The sequence below is a fragment of the Eschrichtius robustus genome, chromosome X (assembly GCF_028021215.1).
Source record: "Eschrichtius robustus isolate mEscRob2 chromosome X, mEscRob2.pri, whole genome shotgun sequence".
In the NCBI taxonomy this organism is placed as follows: domain Eukaryota; kingdom Metazoa; phylum Chordata; class Mammalia; order Artiodactyla; family Eschrichtiidae; genus Eschrichtius; species Eschrichtius robustus.
The window spans coordinates 38,490,960-38,508,671 of record NC_090845.1 but is presented as its reverse complement, the minus strand read 5'-3'; the positions used below and the strand labels follow the sequence as shown (position 1 = coordinate 38,508,671).

Genomic DNA, 17,712 nt, shown 5'->3' with positions numbered 1-17,712 from the left:
TGAAGGTGAGTAGAGGTCAGGCTGAACTACCATATTTCACTGACTCTAAAACTCCACCAAATGCATTGTTTTTATGTACTGCCCGAAACAACACTGCCAGTTCAACTACGACATGCCATGAATTGGAAGACACACACTGATTTCAGAGATGTTAAAATATGGGGGAAATTTATCTTAGAATCAGTCAAATGGTAGATAAATAATATAGATAAATCAGTTATATGGTAGATAAAATGAGCAAAAAACATCTTGGGGGCTATAAGTAGTGGTACTGCAAGGTCAGGAATGAGAATGTTGCTATTTTTAAAACATTTTGAAAGGGAGTTTTTTAAAACTTGCATTATTGTTGTGAATTTTGGGCATTTTCATACCTCACCTTTCCTATTTGGTAACCAGTGATGTGTGTAAACGTTAACACTGTAGCTCTTTATTGGGGAAAGCCACACTCACATAATCTGCATGGTTGGCCATTTTACCAGCATGGAATTTTCTTCTTTTCAGCCATTTCCAAAGCAGCCAGGATCATCAGGCGCTTATCCTCTAACTTCGCCCCCTACATCTTATCACAGCACAGTTAACCAGTCTCCCTCTATGATGCACACACAGTCTCCAGGTAAGATATTACTTATTCTCTTCTTGTGTTCAACTTTCAGATCCAAAATAGACACACGCATACACACACACACACACACACACACACACACACACTGAGAAATACTACACATGTAGCCTTAGATGTCAGAGGGAACTGCTTTGCTAGTCCGTGGCTGGATATTTGCCATTCATTCATTATGGCAGGGTTGTGATATCTGCGTTCATGATTCAGGAGCACTTTTAAAAGGTTTGAGTTAAGTGGAGTTGTTGTCACCCAGAGCCAGACTCATGGCGCAACTCCAAGAATCACAACATGATCTATGTCAGAGGTCGACACACTAAGGCCTGTGGGCCACATCCTATCCACCACCTGGTTTTGTAAATAGTTTCATCGGAACACAGCCACATCCATTTATGTAGTGTCTGTGGCTGCTTTCCCACTACGACGACCCGTTTCAGAGAAGCCCCCTTACAGAAGGAGTTGGCAGAGCCCAGGTGTATGTGAACAGTGCCCCACCTCAGAGTCGGGCAGGCCACAACCTGCTTGTCTGAACAAGATGGCTCTGTTGGCGACCCCATGAAGTGCGCTGTAAAAACTGCTGGAGAGGGACTTCCCTGGCAGTCCAGTGGCTAAGACTTCGCCTTCCAATGCAGGAAGTGCAGGTTCGATCCCTGGTCGGGGAGCTAAGATCCCACATGCCTCGCGGCCAAAAAACCAACATATAAAACAGAAGCAATATTGTAACAAGTTCAATAAAGACTTTAAAAATGGTCCACGTCAAAAAAACATCTTTAAAAAAAAATTGCTGGAGAATGCCAAACTTTGACTTTTAACAGAACAATTAATTCGTTGGTATGTCTTAAGTGCTTGCTCTGTGTCTAATGCTGCACGGTGCTGGGGATTCAGCAGTGAGCCCGATAGCAGTCCTGCTTCTCGAGCTTACCTTCTAGCAAGGAGCACTGGTATCGGATTTTTAGGGTAGGTGAGCCCTTCCCTGCTCATCAGAGATGGTGGGACCCCAGGTGAAGACTTGGAAGCCACTGTCGTGTCATTGAAGGTCCCTGAACCCTGAGCTGGTGGGAGACTCAGACCCTGTGAAGCTCCGACAGTAGACAGTGTGGGAGCCTGAGGAGGAGCAGCTGGGGAGCAAGGGGGAGAACGGGAAGCGGGGTCCCAGCGCCCGAGGGGAGGGAGTTTCTAGGATGTGGGTTGAGACTGGTTTCGTATAGAAGGAAGGAGAGATGATTATTTTGAAATAATTTTAGTAGCAGACAGGTATATAGTGCTTCCTGTGTGCCAAGCCCTGTTCTAAGCACTTTACCCTTTAATCCCTAGGCAGTAAACGGGTAATGCCTAGGGATTAAACGAATTCGTTTATTCCCTAGGGAATAAACGATTAAACGAATACTGAGGCATGGAGAAGTTAAGTCACTAGTCCAGATCACACAGCTAAATATGTAAATATAATACTTAAAGGTTAATCAAGTTGATTAACATTTATTGAATATAAATATGTTAATATTGAATTCATACTGTATTGAATTAGTACTGCATTAGGTATTACAGAACATTAAAAATATGAAACTCTCTTACATAGTAGTAGAGAATTTGAAAGCTGCTGGTATTGAGGATAGTCATGGTAATGTAGCAAGTATTTTAACGTTGCACTGATAGTTTTGATAGCCATAGTCCCCACCCTTCATCATCCTAAATTAAAGCTAGTCCTGTGGCTAAATACCATCTTTAAGCTCATGTCTCCGAGTTTTTTATAGCTCCATCTAGGCCTCTCCCCCAAACTCGAGTCCTGTATTTTCCGGCTAACTATTCAGCATTTCTATGTAGATGTTTAGTCAACATCTGAAACTCAGCACGGCTGAAACTAAATTCCTAACACCCCCCAACCCTGCCCTGTGCTGCTTCTCCCATAGACACTGCATCTCAGCAAGTGGCAGCTTCTTCCTCCCTTCCTGTTACTTGGGCCAAAGCTGTAGGAGTCATGTTGGACTCCTCTTTCTCTCACACCCACAGTCAGTCAGTTACCGAATATTGTCAGCTCTATCTTCAGAATTCATCCAGAATCTAACCACTTTCACCATCTCAGCCTTCACCCTTTCCCGAGTCATTAGCCATCTCTCACCTGGGTAATTGCAGTTGCCTCTAACTGGTTTCGCTGCCTCCTGCCCTACAGTCTGTTTTTCACCAGCAGCTAGAGTGATCCTTCTGGAAAAGAAGTTAGGTCATGACTCCTCTGCTCCAGACTCTGCAGTGGCCTCCCATCTCATTCAGGGTAAACCCTAAGTCCTTAGAGTGGCCTACAAGTCCCTGTGTGATCTGGGACCCTCCTCCCACCTCTCTGACCTAATCGTCTTCCATTCCCCCCTCCCCGCCTTGCTCACGCTGTTCCAGCCACACTGGCCTCCCCCTGTTATTTATAACTGCTGCTACCACTGGGGCCTTTGCACTAGCTCTTCTGATCCTTCACTTCACGTCTCAGCCCACATAGCCCCTTCTCAGAGAGGTCTCTGGTTGCTCTGTATAAAGAACAGCACCCACCTCCACCACTACACGATATAGCCCCCTTACCTTGCCCTGTTTTTCTCCATAGCACTTAGCATAACCTGACATATATTTGTTTGTCTTTCTCATTATACTAGAATATAAACTCCATGAGGGCAGGAATTTTTGTCTCTTGTTAACTGCTGCATCCCCAGTACCTACAACAATGCTTGGCATGAAATTGATGTTCATGCCTACTTGTTGAATGAGTGAGTGAGTGGATAAAAAAGTACACTGGATTTTTTTTTTTAAACATCAGTCAATATAAGAGCTAGAATTTGGGCCCCATGGAATTGATGTATCTCTTTTTCCATACTGAAATTGTTCCAGTTTTTCTTTGTGCTACTCATGGGAGCTTTACTACTTGTTTCTTTAGTCTGTAGAGAGTCTTAACTCGGGGTCCTTGGACAGGACATAATATGTGTCCTGCAAGATCATCTATAATTATTTTCCTTTATTAGGAAATCTGCATGCCGCCAGCTCCCCCAGTGGGGCTTTGAGAGCCCCATCACCAGCATCATTTGTTCCAACTCCTCCCCCTTCCTCGCATGGAATCTCAATAGGACCAGGGGCCAGTTTTGCTAGTCCACATGGTGAGTCCATACCGGAAATCGCTAGAACATAAGAGTTTGATGTGAAAGTAGTTTTTGTTAAGTAAGTTTTTGTTAAATAAATTTTCTTCTTGCAAAATTAGCACTTGTGTATTGGGGAAATAGCAAAAGAAAGTACGTTTTTCCTGGGAATTCCCTGGTGGTCCAGTGGTTAGGACTCTGCGCTTCCACTGCAGGGGGCCCGGGTTCAGAACTAAGATCCCACGTGCCGCGTGGCGCGGCCAAAAATAAGAATACGTTTTTCCTAATCACACAACGAAGAGATCTACCAGTTAGTCTGTCTGCTTCGCACTCTCTCTCCCCCTCACTCGGCCTGTCACGCACCCCCGCTTGCCTGCCTGCCCGCCCAAATCTCTGTTGCTCTATCTTGCTCTCTACCCATCTTCTTCTCTCCCCTTAAACACCACCCCCCACACACAAAATTGGGACCCTACCATATGTATTGTTTTGAGACTTGAATTTTTTAACTCAAAAATTCTATTTTGAATTTGTTCAAAAAGATAAAGAATAGAAGAGGTAGCCAGTGAGGTGTTTCCTTTCGAGTCCACCAACCACCTAGTTCTTCCTCCCAAAGGCATTTAGTGCGACTGATTTCGCGTGCATTCTTGGAGGGACGTCTTATGCGGATTATTCTTCCCCCTCTCTTTTACACACATGGCAGCATACTGCACACCGTGTTCGGTGCCTTACATTCGTCATTTAACTGTATCATGAATCCCGTGCCAAATCTGAACATAAAGAGCTTCCTCAGGTTTTACAGCTGTGTAGCATCTGTGATTTTTCCTCTTTACTATTAATATTTGCAGGAACATTTCTGTCAGTAAAAACTACATCATCATACTAAATGGCTTCATAGTATCCCCTTGTCTGGGCATACCATGATTTAACCGTTCTCTTATTACGATACGTTTAGAATGTTTCTATTTTTTCACAACTGAAAATGGTGTCTTCTCTGCTCACAGGATTATTTTCTTAGGTAAGTTCCTAGAAGTGGAATTGCTGTCTCAAAGGGTTTGAGAAATTCTAAAGCTTTTGAAACATACTGCAAATTGCTCACCTAAAAGGCTGTACCAGTTTCCTCTAGTATTGTACAAGAATGTCTGTTTTCCTGCATCATTGCCAACAAGGGGTATTGTGATTTTTTGAAATCTTGGTCATTTTGGTAGGTAAAAAATGGCATATTACTGTTCGATGTGTGGTTTTTTGATTATTAGTGAAGTTGAACTTTTTTTTAATGTTCATTAGTCTTTCGTGTTTCTTATTTTTTATTTTACACCTGCCAGTTTATATCCTTTGCCTATATTCTTGTGTTTTTTCTTACCGATTTGTAAGATTTCTAAGTAGGGAACATTTATTCTCTGATACATGGTAGAAGTATTTTCTCATTTTGTCATTTGGTTGCAAAGAGGTGTAAATATGTTAAAAGTATCTGCAGGATGAAATTTAAATATCAGATTGTTCAGGAGGTCACTGCTTTCAAAATTTGATTCTTGGTGCATTTCTTAGTCACTGTACCCTTTACTAAATAAAGAAAATGGAAAATTCCCTCTCTTCAGCCTTCTCTGAGTAGAATGAAAACATAATTTGTCAGGGTTAGTTTAAAAATATAAGATTTCTACCCTTAACAGAGCTTTGAGATTTTTTTGCTTAATATTTTCAAACATAGTGTTTGTTATATAGTGTAAAGTAGATTGTTACATATTACACATCTTGAAGCTTGTGTAAAGGTAAATTTTATCCTTTCTCAGTATTTTTTTATCTTCCTAATTTTTGTATCATGTTCAAAAGTACAAAAACTACACCAAATAGAGATTCAAATGTGCCATGTGCATCAGGCTTCAGTGAAATATCTTACTGAAAGACAAAATAAAATATCACCACGTGGGGTTTAAGCATTTGAATGTTGTCAGCTATTTAACAGCTTTTCAGCTATTAAAATATAGGTTTTGAAAACCGTTTGTTTACTTGTTTCCAGGAACCCTGGACCCTAGTTCTCCATACACTATGGTGTCACCAAGTGGACGAGCAGGGAACTGGCCAGGGTCTCCTCAAGTGTCTGGCCCCTCACCAGCAACACGCATGCCTGGGATGTCACCAGCCAACCCATCACTACATTCTCCAGTTCCAGATGCTTCTCATTCCCCTCGAGCTGGAACAAGTGAGTGTCATCGACACTTTTATGTTAGCTTTTAGGATAACCAATAAATGACCTGTTTTAATCATTCTATCCTCATCCTCACATTTGAAAGTCATGACTTAATAAGGATACTCAATAACTTAAACTTTTATCCATTTAGTAAATTGGTTGTAACAGTAGTTAAATTTGTAAAAGTCGGGCAAAATGTAAGAAAGGGGAATGTCTCCTCCAGAAGTCTTCTGAGGTGAATCCTGTACCTCTGTTATGACTACTAACTTAGCTGCACTACTAGACCTTAAAAGATACCTAAAGGTAACTGACAAGGTTATGCAAATTAACACAGAAAAGAAGAATTGTACACATATGTTCATTAGCTTTTGCCATGTGACTTTTAGTGGCTTAAAACAACAATCATATGTTCGCTCGCTGTTCTGCAGATTGGCAATTTAGGCTGAGCCCAGCTGGGTGATTCTTCCAGGCTCTGCTGGGCTCACTCATGCATCTGTGGTCAGCTCCTGGGTTAGCTGGGGCCTGGCTTCTCTCTGCTGCTTGTGGTCTCATACTTGATCATGGGCTTGCTCACCTGGGGCTGGACAGGATTCCAAGAGAGTCAGTAAAAGCCTAGGCCTGCAGCTGGCACTGTGTCATTTCCACTGCATTCTGTAGGCCACAGCAAGTCACAAGGCCAGCCCAGATCCCAAGTAAAGAAGTAGACCCCACTCCTTGAAGGAACTGCTGCAAAGTCACACTGCAAGGGACCTGGCTGCAGGGAGGAGAATAACTGTAAGGAAACTAATATGTGATTGTTAACACCACAGGGAGTAACGGAAACAGTATGGATTGCTATAGAAAAGCACAGGTGTTTAATAAAAGCAAAACAGGGAACAACGAGATTGTGTGTATTTGTAAAAAAATGACGTTTTCCTTCCCAAAAGGTTCCCAAACGATGCCCACAAACATGCCTCCACCTCGTAAACTACCTCAGCGCTCCTGGGCGGCCTCCATCCCTACCATCCTCACTCACAGTGCCTTGAATATTTTACTGCTGCCCTCTCCAACGCCAGGCCTCGTGCCCGGCCTAGCAGGTAGTTACCTTTGTTCTCCGCTTGAGAGATTCCTTGGATCCGTCATCATGAGACGACACCTTCAAAGAATTATTCAACAAGAAACGGTATGTGGGTACCTGCTGGATTCCTAAGTGGTGATTGTCAAAGCAGGTGCTAAGTTGCTTCCTAGAATAGGATCTGAACTGAAGTGCTATTCCCTCACCTCCTTTAACCAGCCCGTTAGAATTATGTTTTGCCCTCCACCCTAGCATTAAAAATGGATCCACTATTTTCTTTTCCATTCTTACATTAACAAATTCCTTCACTTACAATTTTCCATACTGTAGCTATCATGGACCTGGAGATAGGTCCCCACGATACCATAGAACAAGTGCACCCAGGATGTGACTTGGTAGAGAATAGTATGTGAGTAACTACTTGCCCTCTGGAATGCTTCTGCGGGCAGGCTGACTCTGAATCTGTGATCATAAAATTATTTATGATCACAAGGATGAAAGCTACTTTTTAAATACATGAGCAATTGGGGATTTCCCTGGCGGTCCAGTGGCTAAGACGTGCTTCCAGTGCACAGGGCCTGGGTTCGATCCCTAGTCAGGAAACTAGATCCCACATGCCGCAACTAAGAGTTCGCATGCCGCAACTAAGACCTGGCACAGCCAGAATAAATAAATAAATAAGTATTTTTAAAAAACACATGAGCAACTGAATTGATTTAAAACTCTTATAGAAAAAGACTTCTATCCTGTGGTGATACCCTTAGGAGACAGTTCAGAGTTGAGAGCACCAGTTCTATAATCAGGCTACCCCAGTTTGTAGCCAGGCCATGCCACTGGCTGGTACGAGCTTCGGCACATTTCTTCACCTTTTTGATAATAGTAGATAGTAGTATCTACCTAACTCACAGCAGTTGTGGGAATTTGAGATAACTTCATATAAAACCTTTACATAATGTTTTGGTATTCAGTTACATATTATTTATAATAATTATTATTGATATTTATGTTAATGAGGTAGTCAGAATGGTGAATGTTTAAAATAGCCTCTGCACAGATGGCACCAAGCTATTTTGCAGCCTTCATATTCAAATTTGAAAGAAAGAAAAGTTTTAACGTAAGTTGAAATAAATTAGCATTCAAAAGTAATCATCAGACCTGTGATCTAGCCTCACCTCTGCCACTTAAAAGCCATGTAAGCTTTCAGCCCTTTGAACCTCATTTTGCTCATCTGCATAATCAGCATATTAGGCTAGAGCAGCGGTCAGTAAACTATGGGCCTGGAGGCCACGTCCTGCCCTCCACCTGTTTTTGTAAAGTTTCGTTGGAACACAGCCACACGCATTCAATTGCGTACTGTCTATGGCTGCTTTCATCTCTCATGGCCTCATTGGGTGGTTGCAGCAGAGACCATAGAACCTAAAATACTTACCAACCCCTGGACTAGCATATCGTCCCCGTCCAGATCTAACATTTTGTAATTGAACTCTTTATTCTTTTTTCCTACTGGATCTTTTTTTAAAAACTTATTGTGGACAATTTTAAGCATATACAAAAGTAGAGAGAATCGTATAATAAACCTGTCTGTTCTCATCACCCACCTGCAACAGTGAACTCACACTAATATTGTTTCATCTATAACTCCTCCTCCCAGATTGTTTGACAGCAAATTCTTGACATCATTTCATCCATAGTTTGTGTATCATCAGATTTCTAATTGGTGTCCAGATTTCCCAAGTTGTCACAGATTTTACCATCTGAATCAAAATCCATACATGTTCTTAAGTCCTTTCTAAACAATAGGTTCCCCCTCCATTTCTCATTAGATAATGTATTTGTTGAAGAAGCCATATCATTTGTCCTGTAGAGTTTCTCACAGTCTGGATCTTGCTGATCGCATCCCTTTGGAATCATCTAACGTGTTCTTTTGACCTCCATATTTCTGTAATTGATCAACCCTGTGGATCTGACTATGAATTCACGCTCAGGTTGGTTGTGATTTTGATAGATGGTGTTATGTTCTTCCACTAAGAGACACATAATGTCTGATTGCCCCTGTTTGCCATATGGTTAGCAACTGTTGTTGCTCAGTGCCTAGATACCTTTTTGTGAAACAGGTATCAACTTAGTTGTTTTCCTTTGGAAACATTCCCCTAGTTAACATTTTCATTTTCTCTTTGACTTACATATTATTTCACATGTTAATTTGATGCATGCTTCTTGTTTTGCAGCTACAGCTGATAAATTCCAATGAACCCGGAGTGATCATGTTTAAGACTGATGCGCTGAAATGCAGAGTAGCCCTTAGTCCCAAAACCAACCAAACACTTCAGCTAAAAGTGACACCCGAAAATGCAGGACAGTGGAAACCTGATGAACTTCAAGTTTTAGAGAAATTCTTTGAAACAAGAGTATGTGTTTCTTAACGCATAATTTTAATACAGTCAGTGAAACAGGAGTCAAGGTAGAATGAAGAGTAACTTAACTTGCTTTATTTATCCTTGTAGGTTGCAGGACCGCCATTTAAAGCCAATACATTAATAGCTTTCACCAAGCTGTTAGGAGCTCCTACACACATCCTCAGGGACTGTGTGCATATTATGAAGCTAGAGTTGGTAAGTTACAGTGACACACAGACTTTTCTAGCCAGGTCGGTCTGAGGAGGTTGGAGTTGGTGGGAACAGTATATGTTGGTTTTCACCCATTTATGTTATGTACTTCCATTTTTCTCTTGCATTCTTAATTTTTAACTTAAATTTTATTTGTCTTTGGGTAGGTAACACAATCCTCTTGTATCTTTTGAATTTAGAACGAGGTGATACAGTGGGAAATTTCGCATCCGTCCCTATCCAGCCAGCCATCTAGTCCTCCTCCCCACAGGCAATCCAAGTTATCAGTGGCTTCTCTCTTATAAAAAGATACATTTAATATACTCTTCCTCCTCCCCGATCATGAAGTAATCCTCCCGTGGTTTCTCCTAATCCTGTTACGGATTCATTTTGTAAACTACTTATATACTTGATCCATTTAAAACGTATCTTGGGGTCAAACGGTGAGGTATGGGCCCAACTTTTTCAGATGCCCCCAACTGCCCTAATACCATTTATTGAAAAATCTATCCTCTCTGGGGAGATTTTTAAATGCCTCTTCTTTTCTATGAAAGTACACAATTATATAGCTGGAATCCAGATGGCAGCTAATTTTATTTTTCCAATCTTGCAGTAGTCCTTTCATTTTAATGTTTCTAGCATTGCTTTGGGTAATTCCAAATACCTCACTCCTTTTTTCAGTTGGTGTTTTATTATTAATATTGGGACGGCAGCGTTCCTTTGCTAGTAGTAGTCTCAGCATTTGGCTTCTGCTCTGATAGGCTATAGGAAACATTATTTATGTTTAAAAAAAATCCATTTGAGTTTTTAAAGGAGTAAATATTTATGTCACTAAAAAAGCTCCAGTAGATATAATTTAAAATTATTAATGCAGTTTGACTATTTTGTTTTAGGGAAGGAGTTGGAAATGAGACTGGGAAGTCTAGATTGGCACCAGTTAAGCGCCTTGAATGCCAGTGTTGGTCCTTGCGGGGTGGGGGGGACAGCATGGATCACTGAGCATTTGTGAGCTAGATTAGAACCATGCTCTAGGACATGTGTCTGGCAGTGGTGTAAGGATGGATTGGGAGAGGCAGCCACTGGAAGGGACCATTAGGGGGGCCACGGGAGAAGTAATGGAGCCCTGAGCTCAGTGGCATCAGTGAAAATAGAGAGGAGGGAACAGATGTCAGAGACACTGAGGAAGGAGAACCCGCAGGCCTTGGGAATTAATGAAGTGGGAGGGAAGGAAGGCGAACGTATCATATAAATCCAGAGCTGACTCTTCAGTTAGGAACTTCACATGTATATTTCCTTTTAGAAAAGGCAGGTTATCAACTTTATGATCTACTGATAATTGAGTATAAAATTCCGTCTAACCTTTCAGGCTCCTACACTAGAATATAATTTTAAATGTTCATATGACTTTATCATAATTTTTTTTTTTTTTTTTCCAAAACAGTTTCCTGACCAGGCAACACAGCTAAAATGGAACGTTCAGTTTTGCCTGACGATCCCTCCCAGTGCACCGCCAATTGCACCTCCTGGGACACCTGCTGTGGTGTTGAAATCCAAAATGCTATTTTTTGTGAGTACCACCTGGCGTGCACATGTGTGTGTGTGTGTGTATGTGTGTGTGTGTATATGGGTGCAGGTGCGCAGAGCTTCTGAGGGAGAAGCCATTTGAGGATAACAGAGCATCTTTTGGATAACTGCAGAAATTACCTGTTGCTGCCAAATATAGGCCCAGATCCCTTAATTGTCAGTTTAGACCTCGCATAATCTTGGTTCCTTTAGTAAGAAATATATTGAACTAGGTAATTGTGTGACACAGTTGCATCTTAATCATAATATTTAGTTGTTTGTCACTTTTCTTGTTCTATTTAATTTTCTTTTACTTGTATCTTAATCTGACAGTAGAGGAAATGATAGTACTTTTGATACATTTAGATAAATATTTTGTTTTCTTACTGTGTTTTTATTCTTTTGTTTGTGTTGTGTCTACAGCTTCAGCTAACTCAGAAAACATCGGTCCCTCCCCAAGAACCTGTTAGTATTATAGTTCCAATCATTTATGACATGGCTTCAGGTACCACCCAGCAGGCAGACATTCCCAGACAGCAGAACTCTTCTGTTGCTGCTCCCATGATGGTCAGCAACATTCTGAAGAGGTTTGCAGAGATGAACCCACCACGACAAGGTACATGACCAGTAGATGATATTTTATTGCATATATGTTATAAACGTTCTTTTGAGAGATCCCCCTTCTCCCCTCTGCTCCCCTCCTTACCCACCTTGCCCCCCCAGTCCTAGTAGTAGAGCTCTGGTTGCCGTGGCCCTCTTAATGTCTGCCTGTCGCTTTCTTCCTTTCTCACTGGTTCTTCAGTTTTGTCCATGTCTCTGCTGCCTGGACTTTATTTTTGTTAGTGATTTACTATTGGGACTGACCCAGTTGCTAATGCCAGAAGCTTGTATTTATAGCACACGTTGCCACAAAGCCCTAGGTTAGGATGATAGAATTTTCCATGGCTGTGAACTCCTGCCCCACCATCGATACGTGCCACTCTGTACATCACCAAGTTGAAATGCATGTTGGTTTCTCCTATTTCATGGTTCAGTCATGAATAGAATAATATCACTCAAACTTCTGTATCTTCTAAATGTTTTGTGAAGAATAAAAGCTGATACAAATGGCATCACTGCTTTTTGGGCTTCTTATATAAGTGTCAGGCGGGTGCAAGTGAGCCTTTTCACCAAGTGCACAATGAAGCTCTCAAACTGAACATTTTCGAAGAGATCAGAATGATTCTGGTAGATAAACAAGGTCCCTTCAATACCGGAGTATCCTATGCTTAACACGGAACTTCTGGCAGTGCTAAATTTTTTATTATAAAACATAAAGCTCAGCAAAGAGAACTTCTCTTCCATTCTGCTTATTTCTAACATTAAGGAAATTAAATTAAATTTTGCTTATTTCTAATATTAAGGAAGTCCTCTATATCTTTCTGTTTAGAATAGTATGATAACAGAATTAGTTTTTTAAATGAGGGAAAGTTGTTCTCTGAAACATTTTTTTAGGTACCACAGTGTCAAAATTTTACTAGACACAGGAATCATGGGAGAAATTATATTTTCAGCTGTTTGTTGCCCCATATTGTGTACATAGACAAGTTCTCACCTACGTATAGTTTATAAGGAACGCACTGGGCAGTAGAGAAGGGTGTGCTTCTTTTGTTGTAATGCTTCTTCCACTTCTTACAATTTTCTGCTTTCATCCTTTGACTTCTCTTCTTTCAGCTCAAAATAGGTCCTTCAGAATCAAAGTTCAAAGCTATCAGCATTTTCCAAGTAGCAGTTCAGTGTAACTTTGATAATAAACACCATTCCTTCGCAAGCAGATGACTATCATTATTATGTCTCGTGGAATTTAAAATTTAAAGGAAAGAATGTTTGATCCTGTTGGGATCGAGCAAGTTTTTCTCCCGATCAGTAACGAAAATGTGTTTTTTAAAAAAGAAAAAGTTGTAACTTCTTTTATTTAAGAAATTGTTGCGATATTTTGGAAGTATTTTTCTTTTTTTCTTTTATTTGACCTTAGACTGGTTAAACCTTTGGATTTTTCTTTCTGTACCTTAATTCTCCAGTCGTTGGAGAGAAGGTTGCAGTGACTTGCGCAGGATCACTGCACATCCTGCCCTTTGCCGGAAGGCCATTATTCAATTGAGGTCTTCACTTCCCTTGCTCTCAGCCACTGTAGCGTTAGGCCATGCTCTAGGGAAAGGACCCGGTTTGGGGTTTCTAATATTTACAACTGGTTTTGGTTTATTGTATTGAAATATTTGAGATATATATGTGTGTGTGTGTGTGTGTGTGTGTGTGTGTGTGTATACACACACACACACACAGACACACAATAAGTAAGAGGCAGGGTATTTCGTTCTTTGAGCAAAGGGGAAATTGAGAGGATGAATCATTAACCTCCCCCAACCACCCCCGCATACACACGCACACAAACAAATCTTGTTTTGGATTGTTGGTGTGCCGTACTGTAGCCTCCCTCCCCTCCTCCCAAACTCATCACTTCCTCCCCGCTGAAGGAGGAATCACTTTATTTTTGTATTAATTGATTTTAACGTTGAACTCCAGAAGTTGATCAATTCCTGGAAATTTGGGGGAAACTCCAATAGATGTCATAGACCTGCACTGTCCAGTATAACTGCCACTCTTCACATGTGGCTATTTAAATTTAAGTTATTTAAAATCAAATAAAATGTAAAATTCAGTTCCTCAGTCACACTGGCTATATTACAAGTATTCAGTAGCCACAGCACACATATAGAATATTTCTGTCATCACAGAAGGTTCTATTAGTGCCGTCGTGGACATTTTTATCTGGCCTTTAATGCAACATCAGAAGGACACCATTGATGTTGTTAACTAATATATAAATATAAAATTAGATCTTTCATTAGATTGAAGAAAAGGTCGTCAGGAGCCTTGAAGTCTGACTTCAAAGGCTTAGCCAATGCTCCAGTGTTTCTGTAGAGAAACTCTAGGCATATTGTCTTAAATTCAGATCTAACTGGGAGTTGCCCAAAATGTCTTCATGATGAAAAAACAAAACCCAAACCAAGTATCATCTGATACTTAACACCAAAGCTTAATCCCCTATAATCCGTGCAGTTAAAATCTAGTCTTTTGTTTTGGTCTTTAAAGTTCTTGCTAATTTTAGATTTAATTACCCCTACCCCCACCGGTGTGTTAACATCATCTTTCCTGTATTGCGAATAGCTAATGACCATTTTTCTCTGTTGCAGGTGAATGCACAATATTTGCAGCTGTTCGTGATTTAATGGCTAATCTTACACTGCCCCCTGGTGGGCGTCCATAGACACTATTGTTTTTAAACCAGGAAAGCTGACAAAAGAGACAAAACAACAAAAAAAAAAAATCTGAATTCAGCCTTCAGTTTAAAAAAGCAAAAGGACTTTTTTGACTTTAAGAGCTGAATATTCTAAAGTGGCAAAAATTTTCAGGGTGCACTTCTTTCATCAAAAAGACCATCAATCTTTTGTATAGTGAACTTGTATAGTGTGTTTAAATGGGACACATTTCAAACTAGGTAATACATCAGTGTCCGTTTGCCAGTAATAGATTTAATATTCTGTTTTATACTATAAAGTTATGGAAATGCCAAACTTGTTTATTTAATTGTTTTCTTATGTTTTGGGTGTAATAGTCCTTTTTTGGTTTTGGTTTTGTTTTTTAAGGCAGGCCTGTCATTTTTGAATACTGTAAAACTGTGATAAACTTTATATTGAAGCTGTATTTTAATATGACCGCTTTGAATCCTTACATGAAAATGTTCTGGGAGTTGTTACAAACACATCCCAAAGAAGCAATATTTAATAAAACTAGGTTAAAAAAAGTGACACTCACTTGTGTGTATATCAGCTCTGTAGACTTCTCAGGGCCTCCCTTCATCTTTAACCTGGTGGGGCCAGTAATTAATTTCTAATAATACATGTCTGAAATTTGACCAAAACATCTGCTTCTTTGTTTCAAGGTTAATTTATTTTCTTTAAACATTCCTAATTTGACTGGTGGTTAACACTTAAGACCTTGGTTGTCTTTCAGTGTAGGATTTGGGTAAAAAAGAAAGAACCCAGTCTTTGAGAACAGACAGTGAGTAGTTCATATTGATCAAGGATCCCAAATACTGCAGTCATTCTCTGTTGAGGATGTGGGAACTTTTCTGTTAGGCAAATTTAGTTTACAGGATACTTCTGCATACAGCATTAATTAGGAAACCAAGAACTTGAATGCTCTACCCTTGCATGAAATTTCTGTGACGTTTCTTTATCTTGATTAACTTCTCCCCCTTGCCTTCCCCACCAAAACTGGGGTGGTTCTAAACAATCCCAATTTAATTTATTGTCAACAAAATGATAAAATGTTTTACCTGGAAGAAACCTGGTGCAGTCCACTCACTTGGAAGAATCCAAGACCCAGGGTCTGTCCAGGGTCAAATGGAGTTTCTGTTACACATCTCAGCAGAGTTTCTGTTTGGAGCACTGTGCTGTCTCTCCCAGTCAGTCGGGAACTTTTTTAAGCTTCAAAGAACACGATCCAAAGCAAAGGTCTTCTGGAGACTTGATGTTATTTGGGAAAGTTTTTTAAATGGTAATACCATGCTGAGTTATCTGATCACTGTAATACTGGTTCTCCATGAAATTTTAGATGCTTTATCTAATTCTACTTTAAGATGATTTAATTGAGCTTCTGTGACTATCAACTACCAAATTCTAGTTTCAAGCATCTCATTGCAGTTAATATCTGTTCTCAACTTTGCTTGATTCTCCATTCATTTCTGGTCAGAATTGAGGCCTTCTTTGCCTTTCTTCTATGTCTTATTTCTGCCTTCATCTCCTGCTTCTCACCCAACTCTGCCACTATGCAGAAGCAGGTGACTAAACTTTTATCCTTCCCTTAACTTACCTTTTATCCTTCTGTTTTTGGTTCACCTTACAATGGTAATCACATCAGTTTGGCAGTCTGAGATGTCTTTATCAAGGGTCAGCCCTTTCCTATTTGGAGCTGAATCCTTTCTTTCATGTAGAAATCTACATGTATATACAAGAAATGTATTTTTATCTGCAGGATAATATTGTCTCAAATAATTTTATTAATAGAGTTAAATTTTCAGGCATTTTCCCTTTTAAGTGTGGTTTTGAAATATTAATTGCATTTTTAAACATGATGCATTCAGTGGATACTTTTTTCCTTATTATAAGTCATCTCTGAATGCGTTGTGCAAATCAAAAGATAGGATTCAGTGAACAGAATTTGCTTTTGATGCTTATGAAGAGAAAACCCATGGATGTGAATTTTGATATCACGCTTGATACTTGGAATTGGTGCATACTTTGTTACAGCTGGAAAACACTTAGCATTTGAATCTTAGGTTTCATCACAAACTATGTCTTTTGCCTCTTTTGTTAACCGAGTTCCATCAAAGGGACTGGATGCCCATAGGGATTTTGCCTAATAGGTGGTTTGGGTCTTTAGTGTGTTTCAATGTGACTTTAGAAATTTCAGTAATAAATAAAATTTATACAAGTTTCAGAGAACTACCAACTCTCTAGTTAATTTTCATGAAGATGTTTTGGCTAGTAGTCTGGTTTAATATTAGCTTAACCTTGAAGAAATTGGTCCTGATTTGCCACATTCTTTTCTCCAACTGCTGAAATGAGAACTCCGCGCTTCCAATGCAGGGAGCCGCGGGTTCAATCCCTGGTCCGGGGACTCAGATCCCATGTGCCGCGGCGCGGCCAAAAGCTAAAAAAAACAGAATGTATTAGAAGTATTTTCAGAATTAGAGAGGAAGAAAGCGAAAACTTTAACAGAACATATCAAGTTATTAATAACAGGAGCGCTGGACTTTATGTTTGAAAACTAACGCTGAGTGAGCTAAGTGCAAGCATAAACTAAAATATACATGATTTTGAATTTAAACACCACTAATAACTTTACTATGTTGTAGTTAACACAGTAACCTGTTCAGCGACAGGATACTAGATGGCCTGTTAGTCATTTTTTGGATCATGGTTAATTTGATAACTTCAAGACATACAATTTTGCTACTCTAAATCTGGGTCCAATTTCAACATAAAAAAAAGATATTTCTTTCTTTCATGGTTTCTTCCCCAGAAGAAATACCTATTACATTTTACTTTAATCCAGTTTACTATCATCCAAGTGTTCCTGATATAAAATCAATACACAGAAAATTATAAGAGAATTTATACTCAGGGAACTTAAGGGACAGAAAGGAAAGATGTTAATGTATATTTCATTGTTCCTTGTGGAATTTCCTTTTTCATGTGGTTTAATGGGAATGGACAGTTTGTCTAAGGGAATGATTTGAAATTTACTTGGGATGGATTTAGTATCGAGGTTTTTAAGAAAAAATTAGCAGAGGCCAGCCAGCATTGTGCTGCAGAATTCCAGGAGACTATGCTCTGCTCACGGTTTTCTATAAATTGCCTCCATTTCCAGGTGGCCAGTGATTTGTTAAAATACTTTGCCCAGGAATGACTGATTGATGAAAGGGCACGTTTAGGTCAATATAAAATAATAGCTAATATTTACTGAGAGCTTACTAT

The 17,712-nt window shown here is 39.9% G+C and overlaps 1 protein-coding gene across 4 annotated transcripts in view; it reads left to right on the top strand.

Moving 5' to 3' along the window:
* Positions 1-16,149, top strand: part of MED14 (mediator complex subunit 14) — a 72,676-nt gene extending 56,527 nt beyond the window's left edge. For 2 of the 4 annotated variants that reach the window (XM_068533232.1, XM_068533231.1), the window contains exons 23-31: positions 502-613; positions 3,613-3,744; positions 5,738-5,920; positions 6,835-7,070; positions 9,191-9,370; positions 9,467-9,574; positions 11,010-11,135; positions 11,555-11,747; positions 14,365-16,147. In XM_068533232.1, coding sequence (XP_068389333.1) covers positions 502-613; positions 3,613-3,744; positions 5,738-5,920; positions 6,835-7,070; positions 9,191-9,370; positions 9,467-9,574; positions 11,010-11,135; positions 11,555-11,747; positions 14,365-14,438 — 1,344 coding nt within the window. In that variant the 3' untranslated portion in view covers positions 14,439-16,147. Of the gene's footprint in view, positions 1-501; positions 614-3,612; positions 3,745-5,737; positions 5,921-6,834; positions 7,071-9,190; positions 9,371-9,466; positions 9,575-11,009; positions 11,136-11,554; positions 11,748-14,364 lie in introns of all 4 variants that reach the window. The other 2 variants (XM_068533234.1, XM_068533233.1) reach the window with 2 other exon arrangements.
* The last annotated feature ends 1,563 nt before the right edge of the window (positions 16,150-17,712 follow it).